Raw genomic sequence first — 24,610 nt, 5'->3', positions numbered from 1 at the left:
TCACTATTGCTTTTAAAAATGTCATTTTACTATTGATTTCATGATTGTTCCAAGAGATTCAATCTGGATGGGTATTAAATCTGACTTTGGTTCTTGATCATTTAAAAACACTCCTGAGTGTTTCATTTATTCAAAATGCATCCATAAGATTTTCAGCATTAAGGTCTGAATCTGAAAAGTGGCAAATATGAATTTAGTGTATTTTCTATTGCTGTCAAAAAGTAAAATTGGTTTATTAAATTGGCAATGCATTTCCGTTTGATTTTTGTTTCAGTTGTTTATTCAGTTGGATAATGGATAATTCTGAGATTAAATGAAATGTGGTGCCAGAATGAAAAATTTCTCTGGTTTCTGCACAATTTGTACTCTGTATCTAAATCATCAATTCCATGTGCAATTTGTACTGTCTTTTGCATTTCATGTATTTTCTCATTTTAGTGAAACATGTACTCAACACATTGTCCAATTCCATGAGAAACCATAATGTTCCCAGAAGTACACTTAGGTATAAGATTGGTTGGAGGTTTTGCGTTTTGAGATCTGCTTTATGATATTTTCCCTCCAGTCAAGGCACATTCAGAGCCTTTACTAACCAATCTGGGAGTCTTGATTTAGTTAGGAAATTTATTAAAGACAAAGTACAATAAATTATTGTGAGCTTAAAATTGAATAAAAATATACAAAACCTAATTTCCAACCCACCAGTTTTCATCATGTACACAATATATATTTATCGATTTCCACTGAACTCCCACAATGTTAAGGACTACAGAAAAATTCTCTGGATTATCATTATGTCACAGAGTCCTCCTGTGTAAGAAATATAGAATATCTGGAATGCTTTCTGTAAAATGGAGTGTGAAATGTAATATAACTCCCTTCTGATAGAAATGTGGTAATTTAGCAAGAGGGTTTAAGCTTTGATGGAAAAAAACATCGTATCTGACATAGCTATGTGTATTGGCATATGATGTAAGGCACTTTCCTGGTACAGATTGTGTTAACATACTTCGCAGTTAAAGAAACAATTAAATTCTACAATTACATTTCAGTTGGGATTATTCCGAGTTTATTTAGTCAGAAGCATTTGACTAGGCTTATGCATTTTAAGGGGGCTGAAGATGAACGTTCATTAGATTTTTTGGGAATGTTATTTATGTCAAAACAACATTTCATGAAAATGCTCATATGTATTCATTGTTTTTACTTGTAAAATGCCTTTTATGTGTATTATATGTTAATATACATTTTGATTTGACTTTCATTCTTTCATAGTATTATTTAAGTTAATCTGATATATATTGTCTGAAAATTATGGCCAAAGATTCTTCTGAATGTTATTTGCCTAAATTACAGCAACATGATGCTTCTATTAAAATGGAATCCTATAAATTAGGCATTCTTGCAAGACGGACTATCTTATTATTATTTTTATTATGGTTTGTTAATAATATTCCATAGCCTGGCTAGGCATAATATAAAAACCACTAGAGACAGGTTAAAGTCTTTGCTTAAAATAATATTCCTTTATTTCATTTCTGTAGAAGGAATTTTTATATAATTTATAAATTATATATACAATAATTTATAATTTCTGTTAATAAGTGAATTTTGCCCCATTTTATGACCTTTCTTGCCACAGTTGTTAAATGAATAACTACAGTCGATAAGTAGGTAACGCAGTTATTAAGTGAATCTGGCTTTCCCATTGATTTTGCTTGTCAGAAGGTCATAAAAGGTGATCACATAACCTTGAGATACAGCAATGGTCATAAGTACCCTGTTTCTCCCAAAATAAGGCATCCGCTGATAATAAGCCCAATCAGCCTTTTGAGCACATGGCAATAGGGCCAAGCGCTTATTTCAGGATTAAAAACAAAAAAAGACACGGTCTTATTTTCAGGGAAACACGGTATGAACCAGTTCCAAGCATCTGAATTTTGATCACATGATCATAGGGATGCTGCAAATGTTGTAAATGTAAAAAATGGTCATAGGTCACTTTTTCAGTAGCATTTGAAAGGTCACTAAATGAACTGTTGTAAGTCAAGGACTACCTGTATTTATTTCAGCAAAAATTACTAAAATCATTAAACTTTAGAAATGCTTATCATAGTAATATGATAACTGATAGTTTGTGATTAATGTGACACAACATGACACTGCAGGCTAACAAAGATAGAATATTCCTTTGATGTTTACTGGACGTTTTAATGCCAAATATTTTATTTACTTATTTATTGAATTTATACTGCAACCTATTCGCCCATGGCGACTCAAGGTGGCTTACAGAATAAAAGACCACATTTAAAACAATAAAAACTAGAAATTTCCTGTGGCTCCGCTGGTCGTTGAGGATGATCTTTTTAGACCGCCAGCCCTGGATCGCGTAGAGCTGCTAAGACAGTGAAAATCAGCTGTCTAGCGGCTTGGAAACCTTTCCCTCGGGTGAAGAGGGATAGGTGAGTGATTGGGTGGAGGTAGAGCCCCCCCAACAGCACCAGGAACGATCCTGGAGGCTTGAAGGGGAGACCTCCCTTGGGAACCTGAAGAGCTCCGGATCCAGGACACTTCTGTCTTTTTTGGCAGAGCAAAACGCCGCGACCACATCTGCGATCAACATTGAGTTTAAATGGATTTCTGATTTAACCAGACAGAGCAATGTCAGACCTCAACCCCATTTGTGGATTCCGTTTGAGAAGAAAGGAAATGGCATCTGAGTATAATGGGTGTGAAAGTGAAAGTTAAAGAGGTGTTTATTAACACTGTTACAGTTTATAACTTTGCTTAAACTTGTTGGATTTTACATTTATATGAAGAAACTATAATGAAAGCTGAAGGATTATACAATTGACTTATTTAACTTAAATACTGTGCTTATGAAAAAACTTTGACTTTGTTTCAAATTATAAAATTAAAGTAAAATGGCTTCTGTACAAATACAGCCTGCTGTTTTCAAGGAAGTTGGAGCACCGTTAGTTTAACTACATAAATTACAAGAGGAGCTGAAGGAATTTTTGAAGGCTCAAATTTCTGTTCAGGATAAAAAAAATAAGGAAATTAAGGAGAAAATATTGAAAATTAAAGACTTTGTTGCAGCTGAGGATGAAGAGATAAGAGAAGAAGTGGTGGCAGCATTTAAGACTTTGGTTGAATACACAAAACAATTGGATGAAAAAGTGGAAGAGATGGATCAAGTTAATTCGAACTTAAAAAGCAAAATAGAGGAGCTTCAGACCAAGGCGGAGAATATAAAGCAGTTGGATGATAGAGTTGAAGAAATTAATCAAGTTAATTTGGACTTAAAAAATAAAATAGAGGTGCTCCAGATCAAGGCAGAGAGAGCAGAAGAAGACCGGGTGTTATTGCAATACAGAATTATGGAATTTGCATTGAGAGTAAGAGGTTTGAAAGAAAATAAACGAGAGGACTTTAAAAAGATTTTTGCACAGCTGATTGGACAGGAACCAGTGGACTTTGAAATCCAAATTGAAAAAAATTACTGTGTTAATTTATGGGTTACAAAGCAGAGATATTTGCCAAGAGATGTAGTAATTTATTTTACATCTAGGAAGATTAGGAATGAAATTTCACAAGTTTCTTATAGAAATAAAATTCAAATATTGGAACAAGAGGTATTGGTATTGAAAAAAATTCCTCCTAAACTGTTAAGAAATAGAAAAGAATATGCTTTTTTGGTGAATCAGCTTAGAAATCTCCAGATACAGTACAGATGGAATGTACCAGCTGGAGTAACAGCAAACTATAAGAGAGGGAAATATTGTCTTAATACAGTTTTTAAAGCAAGAGATTTTTATACTAAAGTATTAAAGGTTGGAAGTTTGCCATTGTTAGAAATTAAGATGAAAGGAGAGGTGGGAATGCTTAAAAAAGGGGAAAAGGAAGCAAAGCAAATACAACCTAAAAGTGGGGCTGTAAATTTGGGAGAAGAAACTCAGAAAGCTGTAGGGAAGGATCAAAGTATGATTGTAACTATTAAACGTAAAGAGCAAGGAGTAAAGAAATAATATTTTCAAATGAAAAGACCTTCCTTTCATGGGATAGGATAAATTATAAGTGATATTTCTGAATAGAAAAAGCAGAAAGAAGTTATGGATTGTATGATAAATGGGGTGTAATTGTTTAGAAATTTATGGTATGGGGAATATGGGGAAGAATATGAGGTAAATGTTAAATTTATATAAGGAAAGATGATGTTTATTATTATGTATGATGGATATATAAATATGATGGATTATAAGGTATACTGAGGAATAATTTTTGATATTACAACATTGGAAGATGGGATACTGTTTATTACAGAAGATTGGATTCTAAACTTAATGGACTTAGATGAGAAGATAGAATTATCAGCATATTTAAAAGATTATTTTTGAAAGATATATATAATGGAGATTGAAATAACAAAATATTAAATAGCTTTTAAATGAATAGAAGGTAATTGTATTAGTATTAATATTTTCCTTTTTCTTCTTTTTTTTATGGAAAAGGGGAATTGAGGTTTAAGAAGAAGGATGGGATTTTATGTTAATTAGCATATTTTAGTTTATGACTGTTAGATACGATACCCTGTATTTGCTCTGGGAAGTTGGGAGGAGGGAGGGGAAGGGTTAGGGTTGTGGGGAAGTGGAGGATATATGGGGAAAAAATTTTTGTAAAACTTTTTCAATAAAAAAAACAATAAAAACTAACAAAAAGAATCAAATAAATTAATATAGTATAATATAGCAAAATCACCCCCACCCCCTGCCCTGGCGACAGCAGATCACACAAGCCATTTAATGGGCTCCATCCCACTCTGTGTTCCCCAGGCCCCCTGCCAGAACCAAGTCTTCAGCGCCTTCCAGAACTGTATTAGAGTGGGGGCCATTATAATGTCTGGGGGAATGATGTTCCAGAGAGAGGGAGCCACCACGAAGAAGGCCCTTCTTCTAGGTCCCACCGGGGTGAAATTTACTTACCTTCCCTACCAGTTCGGAAGTGCACACGCGGGTTCTCTGCACATGCGCAAATCATTCTGCGCATGTGCAAAGGGTAAAAAACAGGTTACTTACCAGTTAAAACCAGGAAGTAATGACAGTCGAGTGGGTGGGTGGAGCCTTATGCTGCCATCGCTATCGGTTCGCCAAACCACCCACTGCCATCGCTACCATTTCAGCCAAACCGGTAGCATTTCACTTCTGGTCCCACCAGGTTTATTCCCTCAGGGATGGGACCCGCAACATTCCCTGCCTCCCCGCTCTGATGAGTCAGAGAGATGTGACTGGCAAGAGACGGTCCTTTCGATAACCTGGTCCCAAGCCATGAAGGGCTTTAAAGGTAACAACCAGTATCTTGAATTGCAGCCAGAAGCAAATTGGCAACCAATGAAGCTCCCGCAGGAGAGGTGATACATGTGCACACTGGGGTCTGTACAAAACCATGCAGGCCACTGCATTTTGAACCAACTGGAGCTTCTGGATACTCTTCAAGGGCAGCCCCATGTAGAGCACTAGTCAAGACAGGAAGTGACTAGGGCATGAGTGACTGTGAGTAGGGACTGTTGATCCAGGAAAGTGGATAACTGGCACACAACCCGCAGTTGCGCAAAGGCCCTCCTGGCCACGACCGCCATCTGCTGTTTGAGCAGGAGTCGTGAGTCCAGGAAAACCCCTAGATTACGCACAACAAGGTCTGTTTGGGGTTGTGCCACCCCATTCAAGACCAAAGGTGGCAATTCTCCCTGTTCCAATGAACCCCAAACCCAGAGCCACTCGTTCTTGCAAGGGTTTAGTTTCAACCCATTGCTTCCCATCCAGTCCCTAACAGCCTCCAGGCACTGCGAGAGGGAGGACATGGCATCACTTAACTCACCACGGACCGAAGCATACAGCTGAGTATCATCAGCATGTTGGTGATATCTCAGTCCTTGGTGATGGATGATCTCACCCAGCGGTTTAAATGTTGAACAGGAGCAGAGACAGTACTGAGCCCTGCGGAACCCTGTAAAGCAGTGGGTGAGAGCCGGATCGCTCTCCTTCTATCAACACTGACTGAGAGCAACCACAGAAGAAGGAAGTGAACCAGGATAGCACAAGACCTCCCACTCCCATTCCCCAAAGCCACCCCAGGAGAATACCATGGTCAATGGTATCAAAAGCCACTGAGAGGTCAAGTAGAGCAATGATGGATGCACTACCGCATCCCGCTTCTGCCAGAGATCATCTCAAAGTACAACCAGTGCTGTTTCTGTCCCAAATCCAGGCCTGAATTCTGACTGGTAGGGATTGAGATAATCCGTTTGATCCAGAAACCTCTGGAGCTGCCGCATGACCACCTTCTCAACAATCTTCCCCAAAAAGGGAAGATTGGAGTCAGGTCAGAAATTATCCAACCAGGTGGAGTCCAGCAATGGGCGGACCACAGCCTCCTTAAAGTGCTGGGGCATTGCTGCCTGCTGTAGGGAAGCACCCGCCTGTCACCTCCTGGGAAGCTTTCACAAGCCAAAAAGGACATGGATCTAAAACACAGGTGCTTGCACGCATGCTCCCTAGGATCCTGTCCACTTCCTCGGGAGTAACAGGATCAAACTGTTCCCAGATAACAGGCAAGAACCTGCCTCAGGGGCTTCCACCGGGCCAGCAACCCTGCCAGCATCTAACTGGAAACGAAATCCAGCAATTTTGTCTTGCAGAAAATCCGCAAATTCCTCAGCGCACCTCTTCAGGTAGACCTCAATCACCTCCTTCCCCAGGAGGAGGCAGCTCACCTTAAAGAGGGTTCGCTGGGCAATTATCTGCAGATGCAATTAGTGTGGAGAAGTAGTTACACTTCACCGCAGGAATCACCAGGAGGTAGACCTTAGTAGCAGCTCTTACTCATGTTCAATCGAGTTGATCCTGTCTTCCGCCAGCAGCGCTCTAGATGTCTCCTCATATGTTTCATCCCTCTCAATTCTTCTGTATACCACGGGGGCACAGAGAGGTCTATGGGTGAGGAGAGGTCACATGAGTGTAATCCTATCCAGAGCCTCAGTCACCTTCCTATTCTTTTTTTTTATTTTGTCACAACAGTATATATAAGCATTTGCATGAAATAATTATACAATATATAAGCATATATATAAGTATGTAATAACTATATTAATTGGATATAATGAAAGGAAGCAATAGGACAGGAACGGTAGGTACGTTTGTGCTCTTATGCACGCCCCTTACAGACCTCTTAGGAATGGGGTGAGGTAAATAGTAGTCAGTTTTTGGTTAAAGCTTTTGGGATTTTGGGAGGAGGCCACAGAGTCAGGTAGTGTGTTCCAAGCATTAACAACTCTGTTACTGAAGTCATATTTTCTGCAATCAAGATTGGAGCGGTTAACATTAAGTTTAAATCTATTGTGTGCTCTTGTATTGTTGCAGTTGAAGCTGAAGTAGTCATCAACAGGAAGGACATTGTAATGGATGATTCTATGAGTTAAATTCAGGTCATGTCGAAGGTGGTGGAGTTCTAAGTTTTCTAAACCCAGGATTTCAAGTCTGGTGGCATAAGGTATTTTGTTGTATTCAGAGGAGTGGAGAACTCTTCTTGTAAAGTATTTCTGGACACGTTCAATTGTATTGATGTCTGAAATGTGGTATGGGTTCCAGACAGATGAGCTGTATTCAAGAGTTGGTCTAGCAAATTTTTTATATGCTCTGGTTAGTAAAGTAGTGTTTCTGGAGAAAAAGCTATTCAAGATTAGGTTTACAACTCTTAAAGCCATTTTTGCGATGTAGTTGCAGTGGGCTTTGGCACTTAGATCATTTAATATGAAAATTCCAAGGCCTTTAACAGGGTGGGGGTCATCTGTAAGGTAATGACCATCGAGCTTGTATTTAGTGTTTAGATTCTTTTTTCCAATGTGTAAGACAGAGCATTTGCTGCTTGAGATTTGAAGTTGCCAAGTTTTTGACCTTTCTGACACAAAGTCAAGGTCTTTTTGAAGCGTAGCTGTATTATTGGTGGTGTTAAATATTTTGACATCATCAGCAAAGAGAACACAATTACTTATAATATGGTCACAGAAATCATTAATATATAATATGAAGAGTCTTGGTCCAAGAACGCTGCCTTAGGGAATGCCGCTATTGATAGGAACAGGATTTGATAGAGCACTGCCAATTTTGACCACTTGTTGTCTGTTTGACAGGAAAGCTATTATCCAATTGTGGAGGCGTCCTGAAATGCCGTAGGATTTTAGTAGTCCATATGTTTTTGCAGTGAAGAAGTTGTAAATTACATGATAAAAACCAAATTGTTTGTTAGAGAGTAGGTTGTTTGTTTCTAGGGGGAGGGTAATGGATTGGTTGATGATAGATTCCATTACTTTACAGGTGACGTAGCATAGAGAGATTGGTCTGTAATTTTCAGCTAGGCTGGGGTCTCCTTTTTTGAAGACAGGGATGACCGTGACCAAAGTTTAGGAAGGAAACTGGTCATGAAAGCTTTTTCAAAGATTATGCTAATGGGTATTAGTGGAAAACTTTTTTAAGAAGTATGCACATAGTCCATCAGGTCCAATAGATAGGGATGATTTCAGTTTGCAAAGAGGTTTTTCAACATTATCTTCTGTGAAATCTATATGTGTTAGGTCGTTGTACTCATTGTTGGTTCCAAACATTGACTAATATTCCAAACATTGACTAATATTCCAAACATTGACTAATATTCCAAATAGTGACCAAGAGCTCAGCTGGACTGCACAGTAGATCTGCAGTTAGATTTGCTAAAACTTTGCAGTGTAAAATTGAAATTATTTCTTTGAGTATTGGTTTATATTTTAGTTATTTTTAGTTAAAAAGTAAGTCTAGAAATCTAGAATCAAATGGAAGGGATTACAGAATTTGATCAACTCTAATCTTTTCTCAGTGTAATACCTGCTAAAGCATTTTGAGTAGATGTCTCTCTGAAGATTTTGATTGAAAGGCAACATATAACTTCATGAGGCAATCTATTTTACTGGATAGCAGTTCATACTATCAAGAAATTTCTCTTAATAACCTAATTTGAATCTATTTTCTGTAGTTAAATCAGTTGATTCTGGTCCTGCCTTCTGGAACAAGAAAGAACAAGATCTCTTCTTTCTCTATTTGTTAATCTCTCTGCTGTTATTTCAATTTTCTTTTATTAGACTTCTTTCGCTATACTTTTTGCGGTCATGCCTCCCAGTCTTGCACAACATTTTGGTAGCCCTCCTCTAAACTCATTGCAGTTTAAAAAGGACATTGAATAACTGTTTGGTATTGACACACTATTCCAGGTTGAGTTTGACCAAGCTGAAATATAATGGGATAATTACTTTTTGTGATGAGTACTCAAACTCATGTTAATAAACCTCAAAAGAACAGCTGCATCACACTCTTGGCTCATGTTCAACTTGCAATCTACAAGAATATCCAGATTCTTTTTATATCTACAGTTGCCAAACCAGGTCTGTTCCATCTTTTCATCTTTCTTTATAATTTCATCCTGTAGAGTTTGGCCATTGTTCAAACATATTTAGATTTTTTTGAATCGTTTCTTCGAGTTTTAGAGCATTAGCCATTCCTGATATTTTTTTATAATCTGTAAATTTTTTAACTATCCCCTCAGCCCTTTCACCCAAGTCAGTAACTAAAGCAGAATTCTGGGAGTTGAAGTTCACAAGTCTTAAAGTTGCCAAGGTTGGAGACCCCTGAACTAAAGTGTTGAAAACTATAGGACCCAGGGTATTGCCATTTTTAATGACAGAAATTTAGAACATATGTCTAAACCCATATGTTACATGTCATACCTAGTAACATATTTTTTTAGAAGCCATTACTTCTATTCCCTATTTTGTTTATCTTTAATTACCTCTCTTGCATCACTGTGGAACAGTTACCATATTTTGAAGCTGGTGTTTGCTTTGGCTATTGAAAGCCCTTAAAACCAATTCCATCTAGTAGTAGTAGCTTAAATATAATGCAAAACTATGGTTATCATTATTCATAAAAGAATCATCCTATAAAATGCTTCAACACTTATATCCATGCCAGGATGAATGTAACATTATTACATTTTATTTTTTTTAAAAAAATCTAAATATTCCCACATATTACTGGAGGTAAATCTGCTTGTTCTCAATTTTAATTCCTAAATTGGATCCACAGTTGCAATTCAGGTTTCAGCAGGAACTATACTGCCAAGGGTTAGACTCACAGCAGTGAGCTTTGCATTATAAAGATAAAGAGTAATTATTATTAAAAACTATACAAATAAAGGCAGTTAATAAATGTGCATGGTGTGTAACAAGTACATAGGTTGAATTGCCTTTATGATTCTCTGAGAGCATCTTTGTAATTGATCATAATGGTTTATAATAACATTGGCTTGTTTGTTACACAAAAACAGTTCCTTCTTCCCCCATGTATATGAAGGCTGAACAAGGGTAGCTTTTCAGTTGCTTCTTTTTTCAATTACATGCAGAAAAATACAGAAATGCATAGCAGAAAGCAGTGTTCACATTCACACTTTTTACAGTAACCTAACTTCTGTGGAGGGCAGTGGTCTTGGTTTCAGTGCTTAATTAGCCACATTAGTATACAAAGAGGTAAGTGATGTGACTTTCTAATGTACAGTGTATGTAGAAAATTTAAAAATATGTTTCTGGAATATAAAAGGAAGCACTAAAAAACTCCCAGTGAGTTGAGCAGGGCTAAAACTGTTGAAAGTAGTCCTTCCAAATTAAAGAAGACAGTCTGCAGTCAGTCATGAAATTTTATACATATTTAAACTAGAATAAATCCTTACAGAGTATAGTATTAGAATAAATGTAATTAGGATGAACCTGTGTAGAATTGAATTTTAGAGTAATTGAAAAGGATCTAAATGTTAACGGTTTTCATAAACAAAGATGAATGCTATTTATTAAAATATTTACCCTGTCTTTCATTCATGTAAATCTTCATGCAGCTAATAATAAATTGTAAGCAAGCGGTAAGCATATGTAAAAAGTACAAACAGTAGGACAGTTGATTAAATCCAAAAACTGGAGAAGCCCAACTACAGCAGACAGTGATTTTTTTGCTCAGTTATACATACAAAATTTGTTGTTAGTTGCGAAGTTGTGTCCAACCCATCGTGGTTCCATGAACAATATTCCTCCAGGTGTTCCTGTCCTCTAAATTAAGAGATTTTAGCTTTTTTTCATTTGTAATTCTGAACTGAGAAGGAAAGTTACGTTATTACGATTGAAGGAATACAGAACTATTTCTTGCCTCCGGGCAGTAAATATTATATGTCTTTAAAAAATGACAGAAGGTACTGGCTTGCTGGTTTTGCTAAGCTACAGGTCTGTGCAAGCCATTCCAAGAACTGTTTCTAACAGGAGAACAACTGACATTGCACACATTTGTAATGTATTGTTATCTTGAACAAATAATTTGATCCACTATATTATTTGGCTACAAAGTTCTCGCTATTGCTTGTCTCTGGGTATTGTGATACAATGAGAAAACAGAAGAAAACTAAACTATGTAGGTCTGAGATTGAAAGGTTTTATATAGAACCAAGAAAATGCAGATTAAGACATTTGTTGTTGTTATTGTTGTTGTTGTTGTCGCGAAGTCATGTCCGACCCATCACAACCCCATGGACAATGTTCCTCCAGGCCTTCCTGTCCTCTACCATCCCCCAGAGTCCATTTAAGCTCACACCGACTGCTTCAGTGACTCCATCCAGCCACCTCATTCTCTATCGTCCCTTTCTTCTTTTGCCCTCAGTCTTTCCCAGCATTAGGCTCTTCTTCAGTGAGTCCTTCTTTCTCATTAGGTGGCCAAAGTATTTCAGTTTCATCTTCAGGATTTGGTCTTCTAAAGAGCAGTCAGGGTTGATCTCCTCTAGGACTGACCGGTTTGATCGCCTTGCAGTCCAAGGGACTTTTAGGGTCTTCTCCAGCACCAGAGTTCAAAGGCCTCAATTCTCTGGCGCTCAGTCTTTCTTATGGTTCAACTCTCACAGCCATACATTGCAACTGCAAAAACCATAGCTTTGACTATACGCACTTTTTTTTCTAAAAAGTTTTTTATTTAATAAACGTTAAAAACATTGGACACAGTGTGTGACCATCCTGGTCTTAATATAGTCATACATATTCTTTCCATAACAACAAATATAATTACTATTTAACATACATTGTTACTTTGTTCTTATATACATATCCCTTATCTTCATTTACTATCTATTTACTATTTGTTTAGTATTTACATTTATTAATACTATCCAGTATTAATTCTACAAACCCCAAATCTTTTTTGTTCCAACTCCTTTTCTCCTTTCCAACCAACAATACACTTTATTCCAGATTTTATAGTATTCTCTCTCATTCTTGTTTTTGAGTTCAACTGTCAGCCTGTCCATTTCTGCACACGTCAAAATCTTCCTTATTATTTCTTCTTCCGGGGAGATTTCTTTTTCCTTTTTCCAGTATTGTGCATAAACCAACCTTGCTGCTGTTATCACATGAAGCATTAAGTATATTGATTTTTTGCTATGATTCCCTTTTATGATTATACACACTTTTGTTGGCAGGGTGACATACAAAATACTGTGCTTAAATATGTGATCTGAAAACAGATGGATTAATCTGATATTTTGAGGAAAATAATTTAGAAATCTCTGTTCTAAAGAACTGCTAACCAGTATTGTTTAGCTAATCATAACTACATTCTTGCAACTATTAAGTATATTCAAAATACAAATAGTAACCTTGTGTGCACTTCAAAAATATTCAGAACCTAGTCCTTTGGGCTTGTCAATTAATCATCTTACAATAACCATCTTCAAGCTAACAAAAGATGTTGATCTCATTTAAAAAATGCTATTAAGAAAGTGTCCATTCACATTTCATAAGAAGGAAAATTTTGTAAGATTGGCAGACTTTCCCTCTGTTTTGTTATCCCACAGAGAGAGGGAATTACCAGGTGATGATGATGTTAGCCATCCAGTTGTGTCCGACTCTTGACAATTCTATGGGCCAGGTCTCTCCACATCTTTCAAACTTGCACTAATTATTTGAGTTGCTCTATGCACTGGCTAGGGTGCGATGGCTCAGTGGCTAAGATGCTGAGCTTGTCGATCGAAAGGTCAGCAGTTCAGCGGTTTGAATCTCTAGTGATGTGTAATGGGGTGAGCTCCCGTTACTTGTCCCAGCTTCTGCCAACCTAGCAGTTCAAAAGCATGTAAAAATGCGAGTAGAAAAATAGGGACCACCTTTGGTGGGAAGGTAACAGTGTTCCATGTGCCTTTAGTGTTTAATCATGCCGGCCACATGACCATGGAGACATCTTTGGACAGTGCTGGCTCTTCAGCTTTGAAACAGAGATGGGTACCGCCCCCTTGAGTTGGAAATGACTAGCACGTATGTGTGGGGGGAAACCTTTCCCTTACCTTTATGCACTGGCTGTTGTCAGCTTGGACAGTGCCCAACCACCATGTTCTATATTTATATGTAATGTATGACATGTGAATGTAACTTTTTCAATTAAATTGTGGAAACTATATGCCAAGAAATGCCTTGTTTTTCTCTCTTCTACTTTTTTTGCCAGAAATAAAGCAAGGATTTGCAAAATCACGGCAACCCTCCTCCCCTAAATTCATGCAATCAGGATACAACTACAAGAGCTATTAATCTTCTGCTTGGGGATATAGACTTGTACCAATAACTCTGGTCAGGAGATATATCAGCAGTTTAGTAGTATATTCTGCATAATTGGGTTTCTGCTGATGGTTTTATGACCTTTTTCTTAAGCATGCTGCCCAAACTATCCTGAGTGCAAGGAAGATAGTTTAGATGGGTCATTAGTTATTTAAAGGATTGTAAAATTTTACAGTTCAAATTTTTTATAGAATTTTCTTTTAGAAGATATGTGCTGAAAAGACAGAAAAATGTAACAAAATGTTATCATTTGTTATGCTAGTAAAAAATCTGCAATGAGATTAATTTGTTTTAAAATGATGTTCCCATTTTCAGATAATATCAAATAGTTATGTATTCTTTGTACTGCAGTACAAAGTCAAAACTAATGCCTTCTCACTTTATGAATTGCTATGAAATGGTAGCCTTACTCTAGTTTGGAAGCCTTACTCTATGTTTACCAACTTGTCTTCTTGATGTCCAATTTGATGTCCATCAAAACTATAAATCATAGGTTCATTTTTTTCTGTTTTACACAAAAAATCCATGCAGGATTTTAAGTCAGCAATAATTATCTTTTATCAAATAAGTTAATTTAGTAATCTTAGAAAAATTTATCATCTTCACTCAACTGCTCCTCCACTGTGGATGGCACTGAGTCTTTCCATCTTTATGTATAAAGTAATCGTCCTACAGATAACCATATACAAAAATATGACTTTTTTCCCCAATGGTTTGTCCATCAACCCCAAAAGGAAAACCTCTGATCTCAATTATATATTAATCTTTAAAATCCACTGCATCAGTGTATTACTTTGAATCCAGAATTTTTTACCTTTCTATTTAATCCAAGATCCAAGCACCACCAAAGGCTGCTTCAGTGAAATGCTCTCTAATGGTTTCTTTATTTTTAATTATTCTCTGCAACTCAGTATGGATTTCTTACAAGACCATCTGCTAAGAATTAAGCAATGTTTCTTTAAGGAGCAGCTTTCTGTGATCTCAAATCCCCCCCTCCCGGTCTTTACAAATGTGGAGGAGATTCTAACACAGGAAGAAGCAATTTCTCCGGAGCTATGGATTACCAAGAAAACCAAACTGAGGAAACAGAGACAAGGTAAAAGGTCGGGAATTTTAAACAAGCTAAGGAATAGGGGAAATAGAACTACTCTGCCTTTGATCTTCCTGACAAATTTACGTTCATTTCTACTAATTGCTGTTCATGTCCCCCCACAAGCCTGTGTAAACAAGGCATTACGAACTCTAGGTGACCAGATTATGGAGGCTTAAGCCAAATACCCCGATTCACTGGCCATCCATTATTGTGGGAAATCTAAACAAAACAAACTTAAGGAAAGAGCTACCAAAATACTTTTAGCATGTCAATTGTCCCACTAGAGGCAAGAATACTTTAGACCATTGCTATACAACACTAAAAGATGCTTATTGGTTCTTACCACGAGCAGCTTTGGGACACACTGATGATTGCATGATTCACCTTGTACCTGCTTAAAACCACAAAACCAACAATTAAATCAGTGAAGACCTGGACTGAGGAGGCAAAGTTAAAGCTACAGGCCTGCCTTGACTGCACTGATTGGAATGTTTTCAAAAGTACCTCTCCAGACTTAGATGAACTCACAGAGACTAACATCATATGTCAGCTTCTGTGAAGACCTATGTGTACCCACCAGGAACTTGAGAATAGACAGTAACAACAAACCTTGGTTCACAGCTAAACTTAAGCAGCTACGTCATTCCAAAGAGGAAGCCTACAGAAAAGATGATAAAATTCTTTACAATCAGGCCAGAAATGTATTAACAAGGGAGATCAGAGCAGCAAAAAGAAGCTACTCTGAAAAGCTAAAGAATCAGTTCCCAACAAATGAACCAGCAAACATGTGGAAAACTCTTGAAAATATCACCTGTTATAGCAAATCTCCTTCCCAGGCTGAAGGAAATCAATAACTGGCAGATGATCTGAACATGTTTTACTGCAGGTTTGAAAGGAAACTACAGCCACCTATCTCCACAATCCCCATCTTAGACACACTAACAACAGCCAAGCCTCCTACAAAGCTTTAATCAAAGACTGTCTACTGTTGACCTCACCCCATTCCTAAGAGGGTGAAGCTATGCAGAATCACATCAGATACCTGTACAATTAGCACAGGGGCCCCACAAGGCTGTGTGCTATCTCCACTTCTCTCTATATATCAATGACTGCATCTCAAATGATCCATCTGTTAAACTATTGGGTGGATCCAGGTGAGATGTCAGAGACCCATCTTGTCGAGACTGTTTGGGATGGATTTGATCCTGTGGCTCCCGAGGACATGGACAGGTTACTGGGGAGGTTGAATGCCACCACATGTTTACTGGACCCGTGCCCCTCCAGGTTGGTGCTGGCCACACAGGAGGTGACACGAGACTGGCTCCGGGGGATTATAAATGCTTCCTTGTTGGAGGGGGTTGTCCCTGCCGCCTTGAAAGAGGCGGTGGTGAGACCCCTCCTCAAGAAGCCTTCCCTGGATCCGGCTGTTTTAGGTAATTATTGTCCAGTCTCCAACCTTCGCTTTACGGCGAAGGTTGTAGAGAGTGTGGTGGCATGTCAATTACCCCGGTACCTGGATGAAACTGTCTATCTGGACCCGTTCCAGTCCGGCTTTCAGCCCGGTTATAGCACGGAGACGGCTTTGGTCGCGTTGGTTGATGATCTCTGGAGGGCCAGGGATAGGGGTTTTTCCTCTGCCCTGGTCCTATTAGACCTCTCAGCGGCTTTTGATACCATCGACCATGGTATCCTGCTGCACCAGTTGGAGGGATTGGGAGTGGGAGGCACCGTTTATCGGTGGTTCTCCTCCTATCTCTCCAATCGGTCGCAGACGGTGTTGACAGGGGGGCAGAGGTCGTCCCCGAGGTACCTCACTTGTGGGGTGCCGCAGGGGTCGATTCTCTCGCCCCTTCTGTTCAACATCTATATGAAGCCGCTGGGTGAGATCATCAGTGGCTTTGGGGTGACATACCATCTGTACGCTGATGATACTCAGCTGTACTTTTCCACCCCGGGCCACCCCAATGAAGCTATCGAAGTGCTGTCCCGGTGCCTGGAAGCCGTACAGGTCTGGATGGGGAGAAACAGGCTCAAACTCAATCCCTCCAAGACGGAGTGGCTGTGGATGCCGGCACCCTGGTACAGTCAGTTGCAGCCGCAGCTGACATTTGGGGGCGAATTATTGGCCCCGATGGAAGGGGTCCGCAACTTGGGCGTCCTCCTGGATGGACGGCTGTCTTTTGAAGATCATTTGACGGCCGTCTCCAGGAGAGCTTTTTACCAGGTTCGCCTGGTACGCCAGTTGCACCCCTTTCTAGACCGGGGTGCCCTATGCACGATCACTCATGCGCTCGTCACATCTCGCTTGGATTACTGCAATGCTCTCTACATGGGGCTCCCCTTGAAGAGCATCCGGAGGCTTCAGTTGGTTCAGAACGCAGCTGCGAGGGTAATAGAGGGAGCCCCTCGTGGCTCCCATGTGACACCTCTCCTGCGCAGACTGCACTGGCTACCTGTGGCCTTTTGGGTGCGCTTCAAGGTTTTGGTTACCATCTTCAAAGCGCTCCATGGCATAGGGCCGGGTTATTTACGGGACCGCCTACTGCCACCGACTACCTCCCACTGACCCGTACGCTCTCACAGGGAGGGACTCCTTAGGGTGCCGTCTGCCAGGCAGTGCCGACTGGCGACACCCAGGGGAAGGGCCTTCTCTGTGGGGGTCCCCATGCTCTGGAACGAGCTCCCCCCAGGATTGCGTCAACTTCCTGACCTTCGAACCTTCCGCCGCGAGCTTAAGACACATCTATTTATTTGTGCAGGGCTGGCCTAGAGTTTAATTTTAAACTTAATTTTAAATGGGGTTTTGTATTTTTTAACCATAGTTTTAAATTTGGCCTAATGGAATAAGTTTTTTAAATGTTGTTTTAACATGTATTTATTTTTATATTTTATGTTTTATAAGGCTGTAAACTGCCCTGAGTCCTTCGGGAGATAGGGCAGTATAGAAATTTGAATAATAAATAAATTAATAAATTAATAAATATTGAAGTTCGCAGATGACACAACAGTGATTCGTCTCATTTGATACAATGATGAATCCATATACAGATGGGAGGTAGAACAACTAGCTTTGTGGTGCAACCGGAACAATCTTGAACTGAACGCACTCAAAACTGTAGAAAAGGTGGTAGACTTTAGGAGAAACCCTCCCATACTTCCACCTCTTATAATACTAGACAACACAGCATCAGCAGTAGAGACCTTCAAATTTCTAGGTTCTACCATATCACAAGATCTAAAATGGACAGCTAACATCAAAGACATCATCAAAAAAGGACATCAAAGAATGTTCTTTGTGCACCAACTCGTAAACCTCAAACTGCCCAAGGAGCTGCTGATCCGGTTCTACAGAGGAATTATTGAGTCTGTCATCTGCACCTCTATAACTGTCTGGTTTGGTTCTGCAACCCAACAAGACAGACACAGACTTCAGAGGATAATTAGAATTGCAGAACAAACAATTTCTACCAACCTGCCTTCTATTGAGGACCTGTATACTGCACGAGTCAAAAAGAGGGCTGTGAAAATATTTATAGACCCCTCACATCCTGGACATAAACTGTTTCAACTTCTACTCTCAAAATGACACTATAGAGCACTGCACACCAGAACAACTAGACACAAGAACAGTTTTTTCCTGAATGCCATCACTGCTAAACAAATAATTCCCTCAACACTGTCAAACTAGTTACTAAGTCTGCATTACTATTAATCTTCTCATCAATCCTATCACCCTTCTCCTCCCAATTATGACTGTATGACTGTAACCTTGTTGCTGGTATCCTTAAGATTTATATTGACTATTTCCCTATGACTATCATTAAGTGTTGTACCTTGACGAATATATCTTTTCTTTTATGTACACCAAGAGCATATACACCAAAGCAAATTCCTTGTGTGTCCAATCACACTTGGCCAATAAAGAATTCTATTCTATTCTACATTCTAGAGTTTTATCTAGTGATATATATAGATACATTATTTTATAAAAATCCTTTTTAAGATTATAAAAAATGTCTAAACTTCAATCCTTTCAACCATGTATTTTCCCTTTGTCTTTACATTATATCCAAAAAACTTTAGCCTACTTTATCATATATTATTTCACTTGTTCTTCTATTTTAAATTTCTATAACTACATGTTCATTGTTTGTATGTGATACTACTTCAAACTCTGTCTCACAATGTTCAAAACCAAGAACTCTTTGTCCACTTTAAATCCTTCCAATAATTGTAAATAAGAGAACCAATAATAACTATACCCCCATTTAACTCTTGGATTCCCCCCCCCACCATACAAATCTAAAAATGTTCTTCTGCCACTGTTTAAAATGGTATCAAAAAAAGGTTATCAAACAAGTATTGTCTGAGGAATGTTTTGCCTAGACATTCAAGGCAAGAAATTTCATCATAAAAATTATCCCCGGAAATAACAGCTATAGTTTCTCCCATTTTATCATGTCTTTTTAAACTTCATTCTATGTGTCAACCTACTCATTTTGAAATAACATACAGGTCATGTTTGTCATAATGATACAAACTAGCACATTCTATAAGGGCCAAGTATTTATGAGATTATTCCATATCTTGTTTGTCCAAATTCAGTATCCAAATTCACTGCTCTAGAAACATTTTTGGTAGGTATGTTCTATCTCTACCCATAGTATCATATGTGTACTAAAGTACATACACATTTATGCCCCCAACCAACATACAGCTAGGATTACCATGAGCTTTCCATATCTTTGTCTATAAATAAACAAAGGAAAAGACATCATACATTCTCGTATAATAATTATTCTACTCATTGTTGAACCATTTGCTAAGCATTACATTTATTTTCAGCACATATTTTAATTTTATCATACAGAGCTCTTATCACACTCAACAACAATCCTTCAGTTAGCATCTGTATTGTGAGTTATTGTCGAACATATCTAGCATTTTTGTAATTTTGAAAGGATAGTCTGTTCATTAAAGAAGATTGAAGCCCCTGCATATTGGAGTCAGTGTGTAATTATAATAAATCATGTCAGATGCCAACAAAACAATGCATGAAGGAACAAGTTATGAATAATTAATTTGGAGCTGGCTATCAATAAGCAAGGTTAAGAATGATTGTTAGAATCAATTTCCTGTTTTACAGTTAGAAAGCTGTAGCATAGCAAAGATTACTATAGCAAAATCTAGCCAAGTCTAATATTTTGTTGAACATTAGTTACTAATTGTCTCCGTACTAGTTCATAATTTCCAGTTGTGAATTTGAGGAGATAATCACATGATAAATAGTTGTTTTAATATTATGGGAAAATAATGACAATTGGATTTAATGGACTCATTTTCTTTCTTTTCAGAAACCATATTCTTCATTTCCCTCCCTAAAGCAGAATTGGGAAGAATATCGGCTTCAGTGTTTAAAGTATCTCCGAGAAACACCCCCTCTTGTGCCAGGTAGGGCTTCTTAAAGTTAATATATGGCCAAAAAAACAACAACAACCCCAGGACACAAAATACAAGCTGAGTAGACACGACCTTGTAGACGACCCTCACTGTCAAGGACCTTGGAGTACTTGTATCTAATGATCTAAGTGCCAAAGCCCACTGTAACAACATCGCCAAAAAGGCATTAAGAGTTGTAAACCTAATCTTACATAGCTTCTTCTCTGGTAATATCACACTACTAACCAGAGCATACAAAACAATTGCTAGACCAATTCTCGAATACAGCTCATCTGTCTGGAATCCGCACTACATATCGGACATTAATACAATTGAACGTGTCCAGAAATATTTCACAAGAAGAGTCCTCCACTCCTCTGCTCGCAACAAAATACCTTATGCCACCAAACTTGAAATTCTAGGCTTAGAAAACTTAGAACTATGCCAGCTTTGGTATGATCTAAGCGTAGCTCATAAAATTATCTGCTACAATGTCCTACTTTTCAATGACTAGTTCAGCTTCAATCACAACAATACATGAGCATGCAATAGATACAAACTTAAAGTGAACCACTCCAAACTTGATTGCAGAAGATATGACTTCAGCAACAGAGTGGTCAATGCCTGGAATGCACTACCTGACTCTGTGGTTTCATCCCAAAACCCCCCAAATTTTAATCTAAGACTGCCTACTGTTGACCTCACCCCATTCATGAGAGGTCTGTAAGGGACGTGCATAAGAGCACCAGTGTGACTACTGTCCCTGTCCTAATGTTCCCTCTATTTGTATCTATTTTATGTATCCAATCTACGTTTATACTTATTATCTAATACTGTATGTTCTTGACAAACAAACAAATAAATAAATAAATAAATAAAAATAAAATAAAATAAAATAAATATCAATCAACTTTGGGGAGCTACAGAATGTTGTCTAAAAATGTTGCCAAAGACTCCAAAAGCAGAATTTTAATATGGTTCAAACTTCTAATAAGGTTCAAACTTCAAACAATTTGTACACCTTCTCACAACTACCACTGAACATCTTTAAAAGCATATTTTGCTGTATCACAAAATATTGGGGTTTTTAAAAACCCAATAAAAGTTATTTTAGCTATAAAAGGCATTAGAAACAACAGCCTAGTTTGTTTTTAAGAAAGCCTTCATCACTATAACATTTGGTTGTATGTCTGAATGTAAACAATTCATAAAGATAATTTTTTAGATTCATTCTGAACCATTTTTTTTTCATTGCTCCCTCTCAGAATTTCACTGCCAGTAACAGCCATGGAGAATTATCCCTACTTGGAATAATAATAGCCAGATGGGGAATTAATTTCCTTTTATCATTTTGAGCAGCTAATACTGTAACTGTCATGGTTTAATAAATCTTATTGTAGTTTTAACATGTTGAATAATGCTGCGTGATGGTCTTTTGAGTGGGAATTTGTGCAGTGTATCAATGCATATCATTTACAATTAAAAACATGACAAAAGGTCTCTGCTAGGACAAACATATGAAGTCTCTGAATACTTTGATAGACCAGTAAGACAATACCAGGTATTATGTGTTATAAGCAAGACAAAGTGGAAGATATCTAGGTGGTCTCAGTGAAAATATTTGCTTTCTTGACCATACCCCTAGTCTTATCTATTTAAGTCATTATCGTGTGGTTTCAGTTTGTCAGCTGAAACCAGAAGAATTTGTGATTTACTGAATTTCCTGCAAATGTTATGTATATACAATATGCACACATGGACCCTGGCCACTTTTCAGTCCTTGATATAAAGACTTTTATTAGTGTGATATTCTTTATTAAATGATCATCAATGTCTAATTTTAATTAAGAATACTTATATCTAATAGTGCAATTTTTACTGTCAGTAAAATAGTTGACCTAGGGCCAATATTTGGTTCCGTTCTTAAGATTCTCTCTGAACATATAAATATATACATAGTTTCAGTGGTGGGATTCAACCAGTTCGCACCACTTCGGGAGAACCGGTTGTTAACTTTCTGAGCAGTTTGGTGAACTGGTTGTTGGAAGAAATCATTAGGGCAGAGAACTGGTTGTTAAATTATTTGAATCCCACCATTGCATAGTTTGAAGTTTTTTGTCAGCTGTGCTGTAAAGAATATTGCAACAATTCATTGCAATTATACTTTCTTTTTACAATTAAGTAATTTATGATTGATAGCAGGTCTATAAATGTTGAGAACAAAATCTCTGAGAAAGGTTTAGTTCAACAAGGGAAAAAGGTTCACCATTGCCATGACCTGCAATTCTAGACAGGCTTTTAAAAAATATAATTGAGGATTTGAGCTGTTGAATTTTGTGGTTTAGTTGTAAGATTAAATCTTAAATGTTTCCTTCTAAAACTCAATTTGCTACTTTGAAATTGTATTTAATGATAAAAAAGCAGGATGGAAATATCTTTTCTAAAGTCAAATAATTAAAGTAATACATATAATACAATGTTATTTTTTGTTGTTGTTGTTTTCCTCTGCTGACTTTTAAATTATTCTCTATTCATAGAAGGCAAGTTTTGCAACAGGACTTTTGACAACTATGTCTGCTGGCCTGATGGTATTCCTGGCACCTATGTGAATATGAGCTGCCCTTGGTATTTACCATCAGGTAGCTCAGGTAAGTTACTTGCATACCAATCCTGGAAAAAGGTCAAAATGTTCTTTCTTCTTACTAAGATGCTAAACTTGTTAAAAGCTTAATGCCCATCAGGCAATGTTCTACAGCCTATTGCTGTTCAACCACAGTATAGGTAATCCTTGATTTATGATGACAGTTAGGACCAAAACCTCTGACAAAGGATGCAGTCATTAAGTTGAGTCATCATGTGATCATGTCTGATTTTGCAACCTTTTTTTGTCTCCATTGACTTTGATTATTAGAAACGTGCTAGGAAGTTGCAAATGGTGATTGTGTCACCTTGTGATATTGCAATCATTGTACATTCAAGGCAGTTGTCAAGTGCTTAGATCACAAACATGTAACAATAGGGACTCTGGAACAGTTATAAATCATAAATTACTTTTTTCAGCCCCATCGTAACTTTAAATAGTCACTCAATGAACAGTCTTAAGTGTATGTGTGTGTGTATATATATATATATATATATATATATATATATATATATATATATATATATATATATATATATATATATATATATATATATATATATATATATATATATATATATTTGTTTTCTGAGGTTTTCGCGGGTGTTTGTATGTAGGTCTTTGGTTATTCGGGTTTTCTCCCGCGTAAAATTGGAAGTGTCTTGGCGACATTTCGACGAAGTCTCATTCGTCATCTTCAGGCTTCAGCTTCGTGCTTCTGGGAGCAATGTGTGATTGCAGCTGCAAAAAGGTATTTTTCCACAAAATTCCACAAAAAGGAAGAAACAGCTGCAATCACACATTGCTCCCAGAAGCACGAAGCTGAAGCCTGAAGATGACGAATGAGACTTCGTCGAAACGTCGCCAAGACACTTCCAATTTTACGCGGGAGAAAACCCTATCATCCCCGGACATCTAGGGAATTATCATTTTAGCAGATTTTCCAGAATGAGGAAAGTGTTATGATGCAATGGGCTAGTCTTTAGCTGAACTAAGTTCTAAAAGATAGGGTTAGATATCTTGTGGCATTCTAAAATTTGCTGATCTACAATGCCCAGCAATCTTAGCCAGCATGGTCAGTGGTGAAGAATGCCAAAATTAGTGGCTCAGCAGATTCTGGAAACCCAGAAATTGATAGTCCCTGCTTTAAAATATTATTGTTTCATACAAATATTATTCCTAACAAGTAATATGTATAAAGATGAGTCCTAGACTGGAACAGCTGTTAATGAAAATTGGCCTCAGATTGTTGCAAATTACTTGGCAGCTTTTAGGAATTTTAAGCAGAATGGGCTAATTTTATTCATTCTGTTTCAGAGATAAAAATGGAAAGAATAGCCTTCTAAGAATATTTAGATGTAGACTTTTATTTTAAAAATATGTCTCTAAAATTTAAGAATGTAAATAAGGGATTAGGAAATCTCTTAACACCCTGCATGAAGAATTAGAGGCCTTCCTTCAAGTAGTCTATTTATTTACTATCCTTAGGATTCATGGTAGCAATTTTGGCTGCTCAGTACCAACAGCCTTAGTGTGAGAAAAAGAACCAAGATTTACCATACTCCTGCACTGTAAATAAATTATCACAATTAGTTGCATCTTTAATATATTTTTGAAAATAATTAAAAGCTTCATTATCTGGGGATAGCACTAGTGTTTGGATTTCTGGTGTGTTGATCATTAAAATATTGCCAGGCCCTTTAGAAGTAAATTAAGGCTTACAAGC

At 37.6% G+C, this 24,610-nt stretch overlaps 1 protein-coding gene across 1 annotated transcript in view; it reads left to right on the top strand.

Moving 5' to 3' along the window:
* Nucleotides 1-24,610, top strand: part of GLP1R (glucagon like peptide 1 receptor) — a 135,271-nt gene that overhangs the window by 50,264 nt on the left and 60,397 nt on the right. The window contains exons 4-5 of the mRNA XM_058163799.1: nt 20,159-20,255; nt 22,781-22,891. Coding sequence (XP_058019782.1) covers nt 20,159-20,255; nt 22,781-22,891 — 208 coding nt within the window. The remainder of the gene's footprint in view (nt 1-20,158; nt 20,256-22,780; nt 22,892-24,610) is intronic.

This window comes from Ahaetulla prasina, chromosome 1 (genome assembly GCF_028640845.1).
Source record: "Ahaetulla prasina isolate Xishuangbanna chromosome 1, ASM2864084v1, whole genome shotgun sequence".
NCBI lineage: Eukaryota > Metazoa > Chordata > Lepidosauria > Squamata > Colubridae > Ahaetulla > Ahaetulla prasina.
This window is presented reverse-complemented; position numbering and strand designations above follow the sequence as displayed.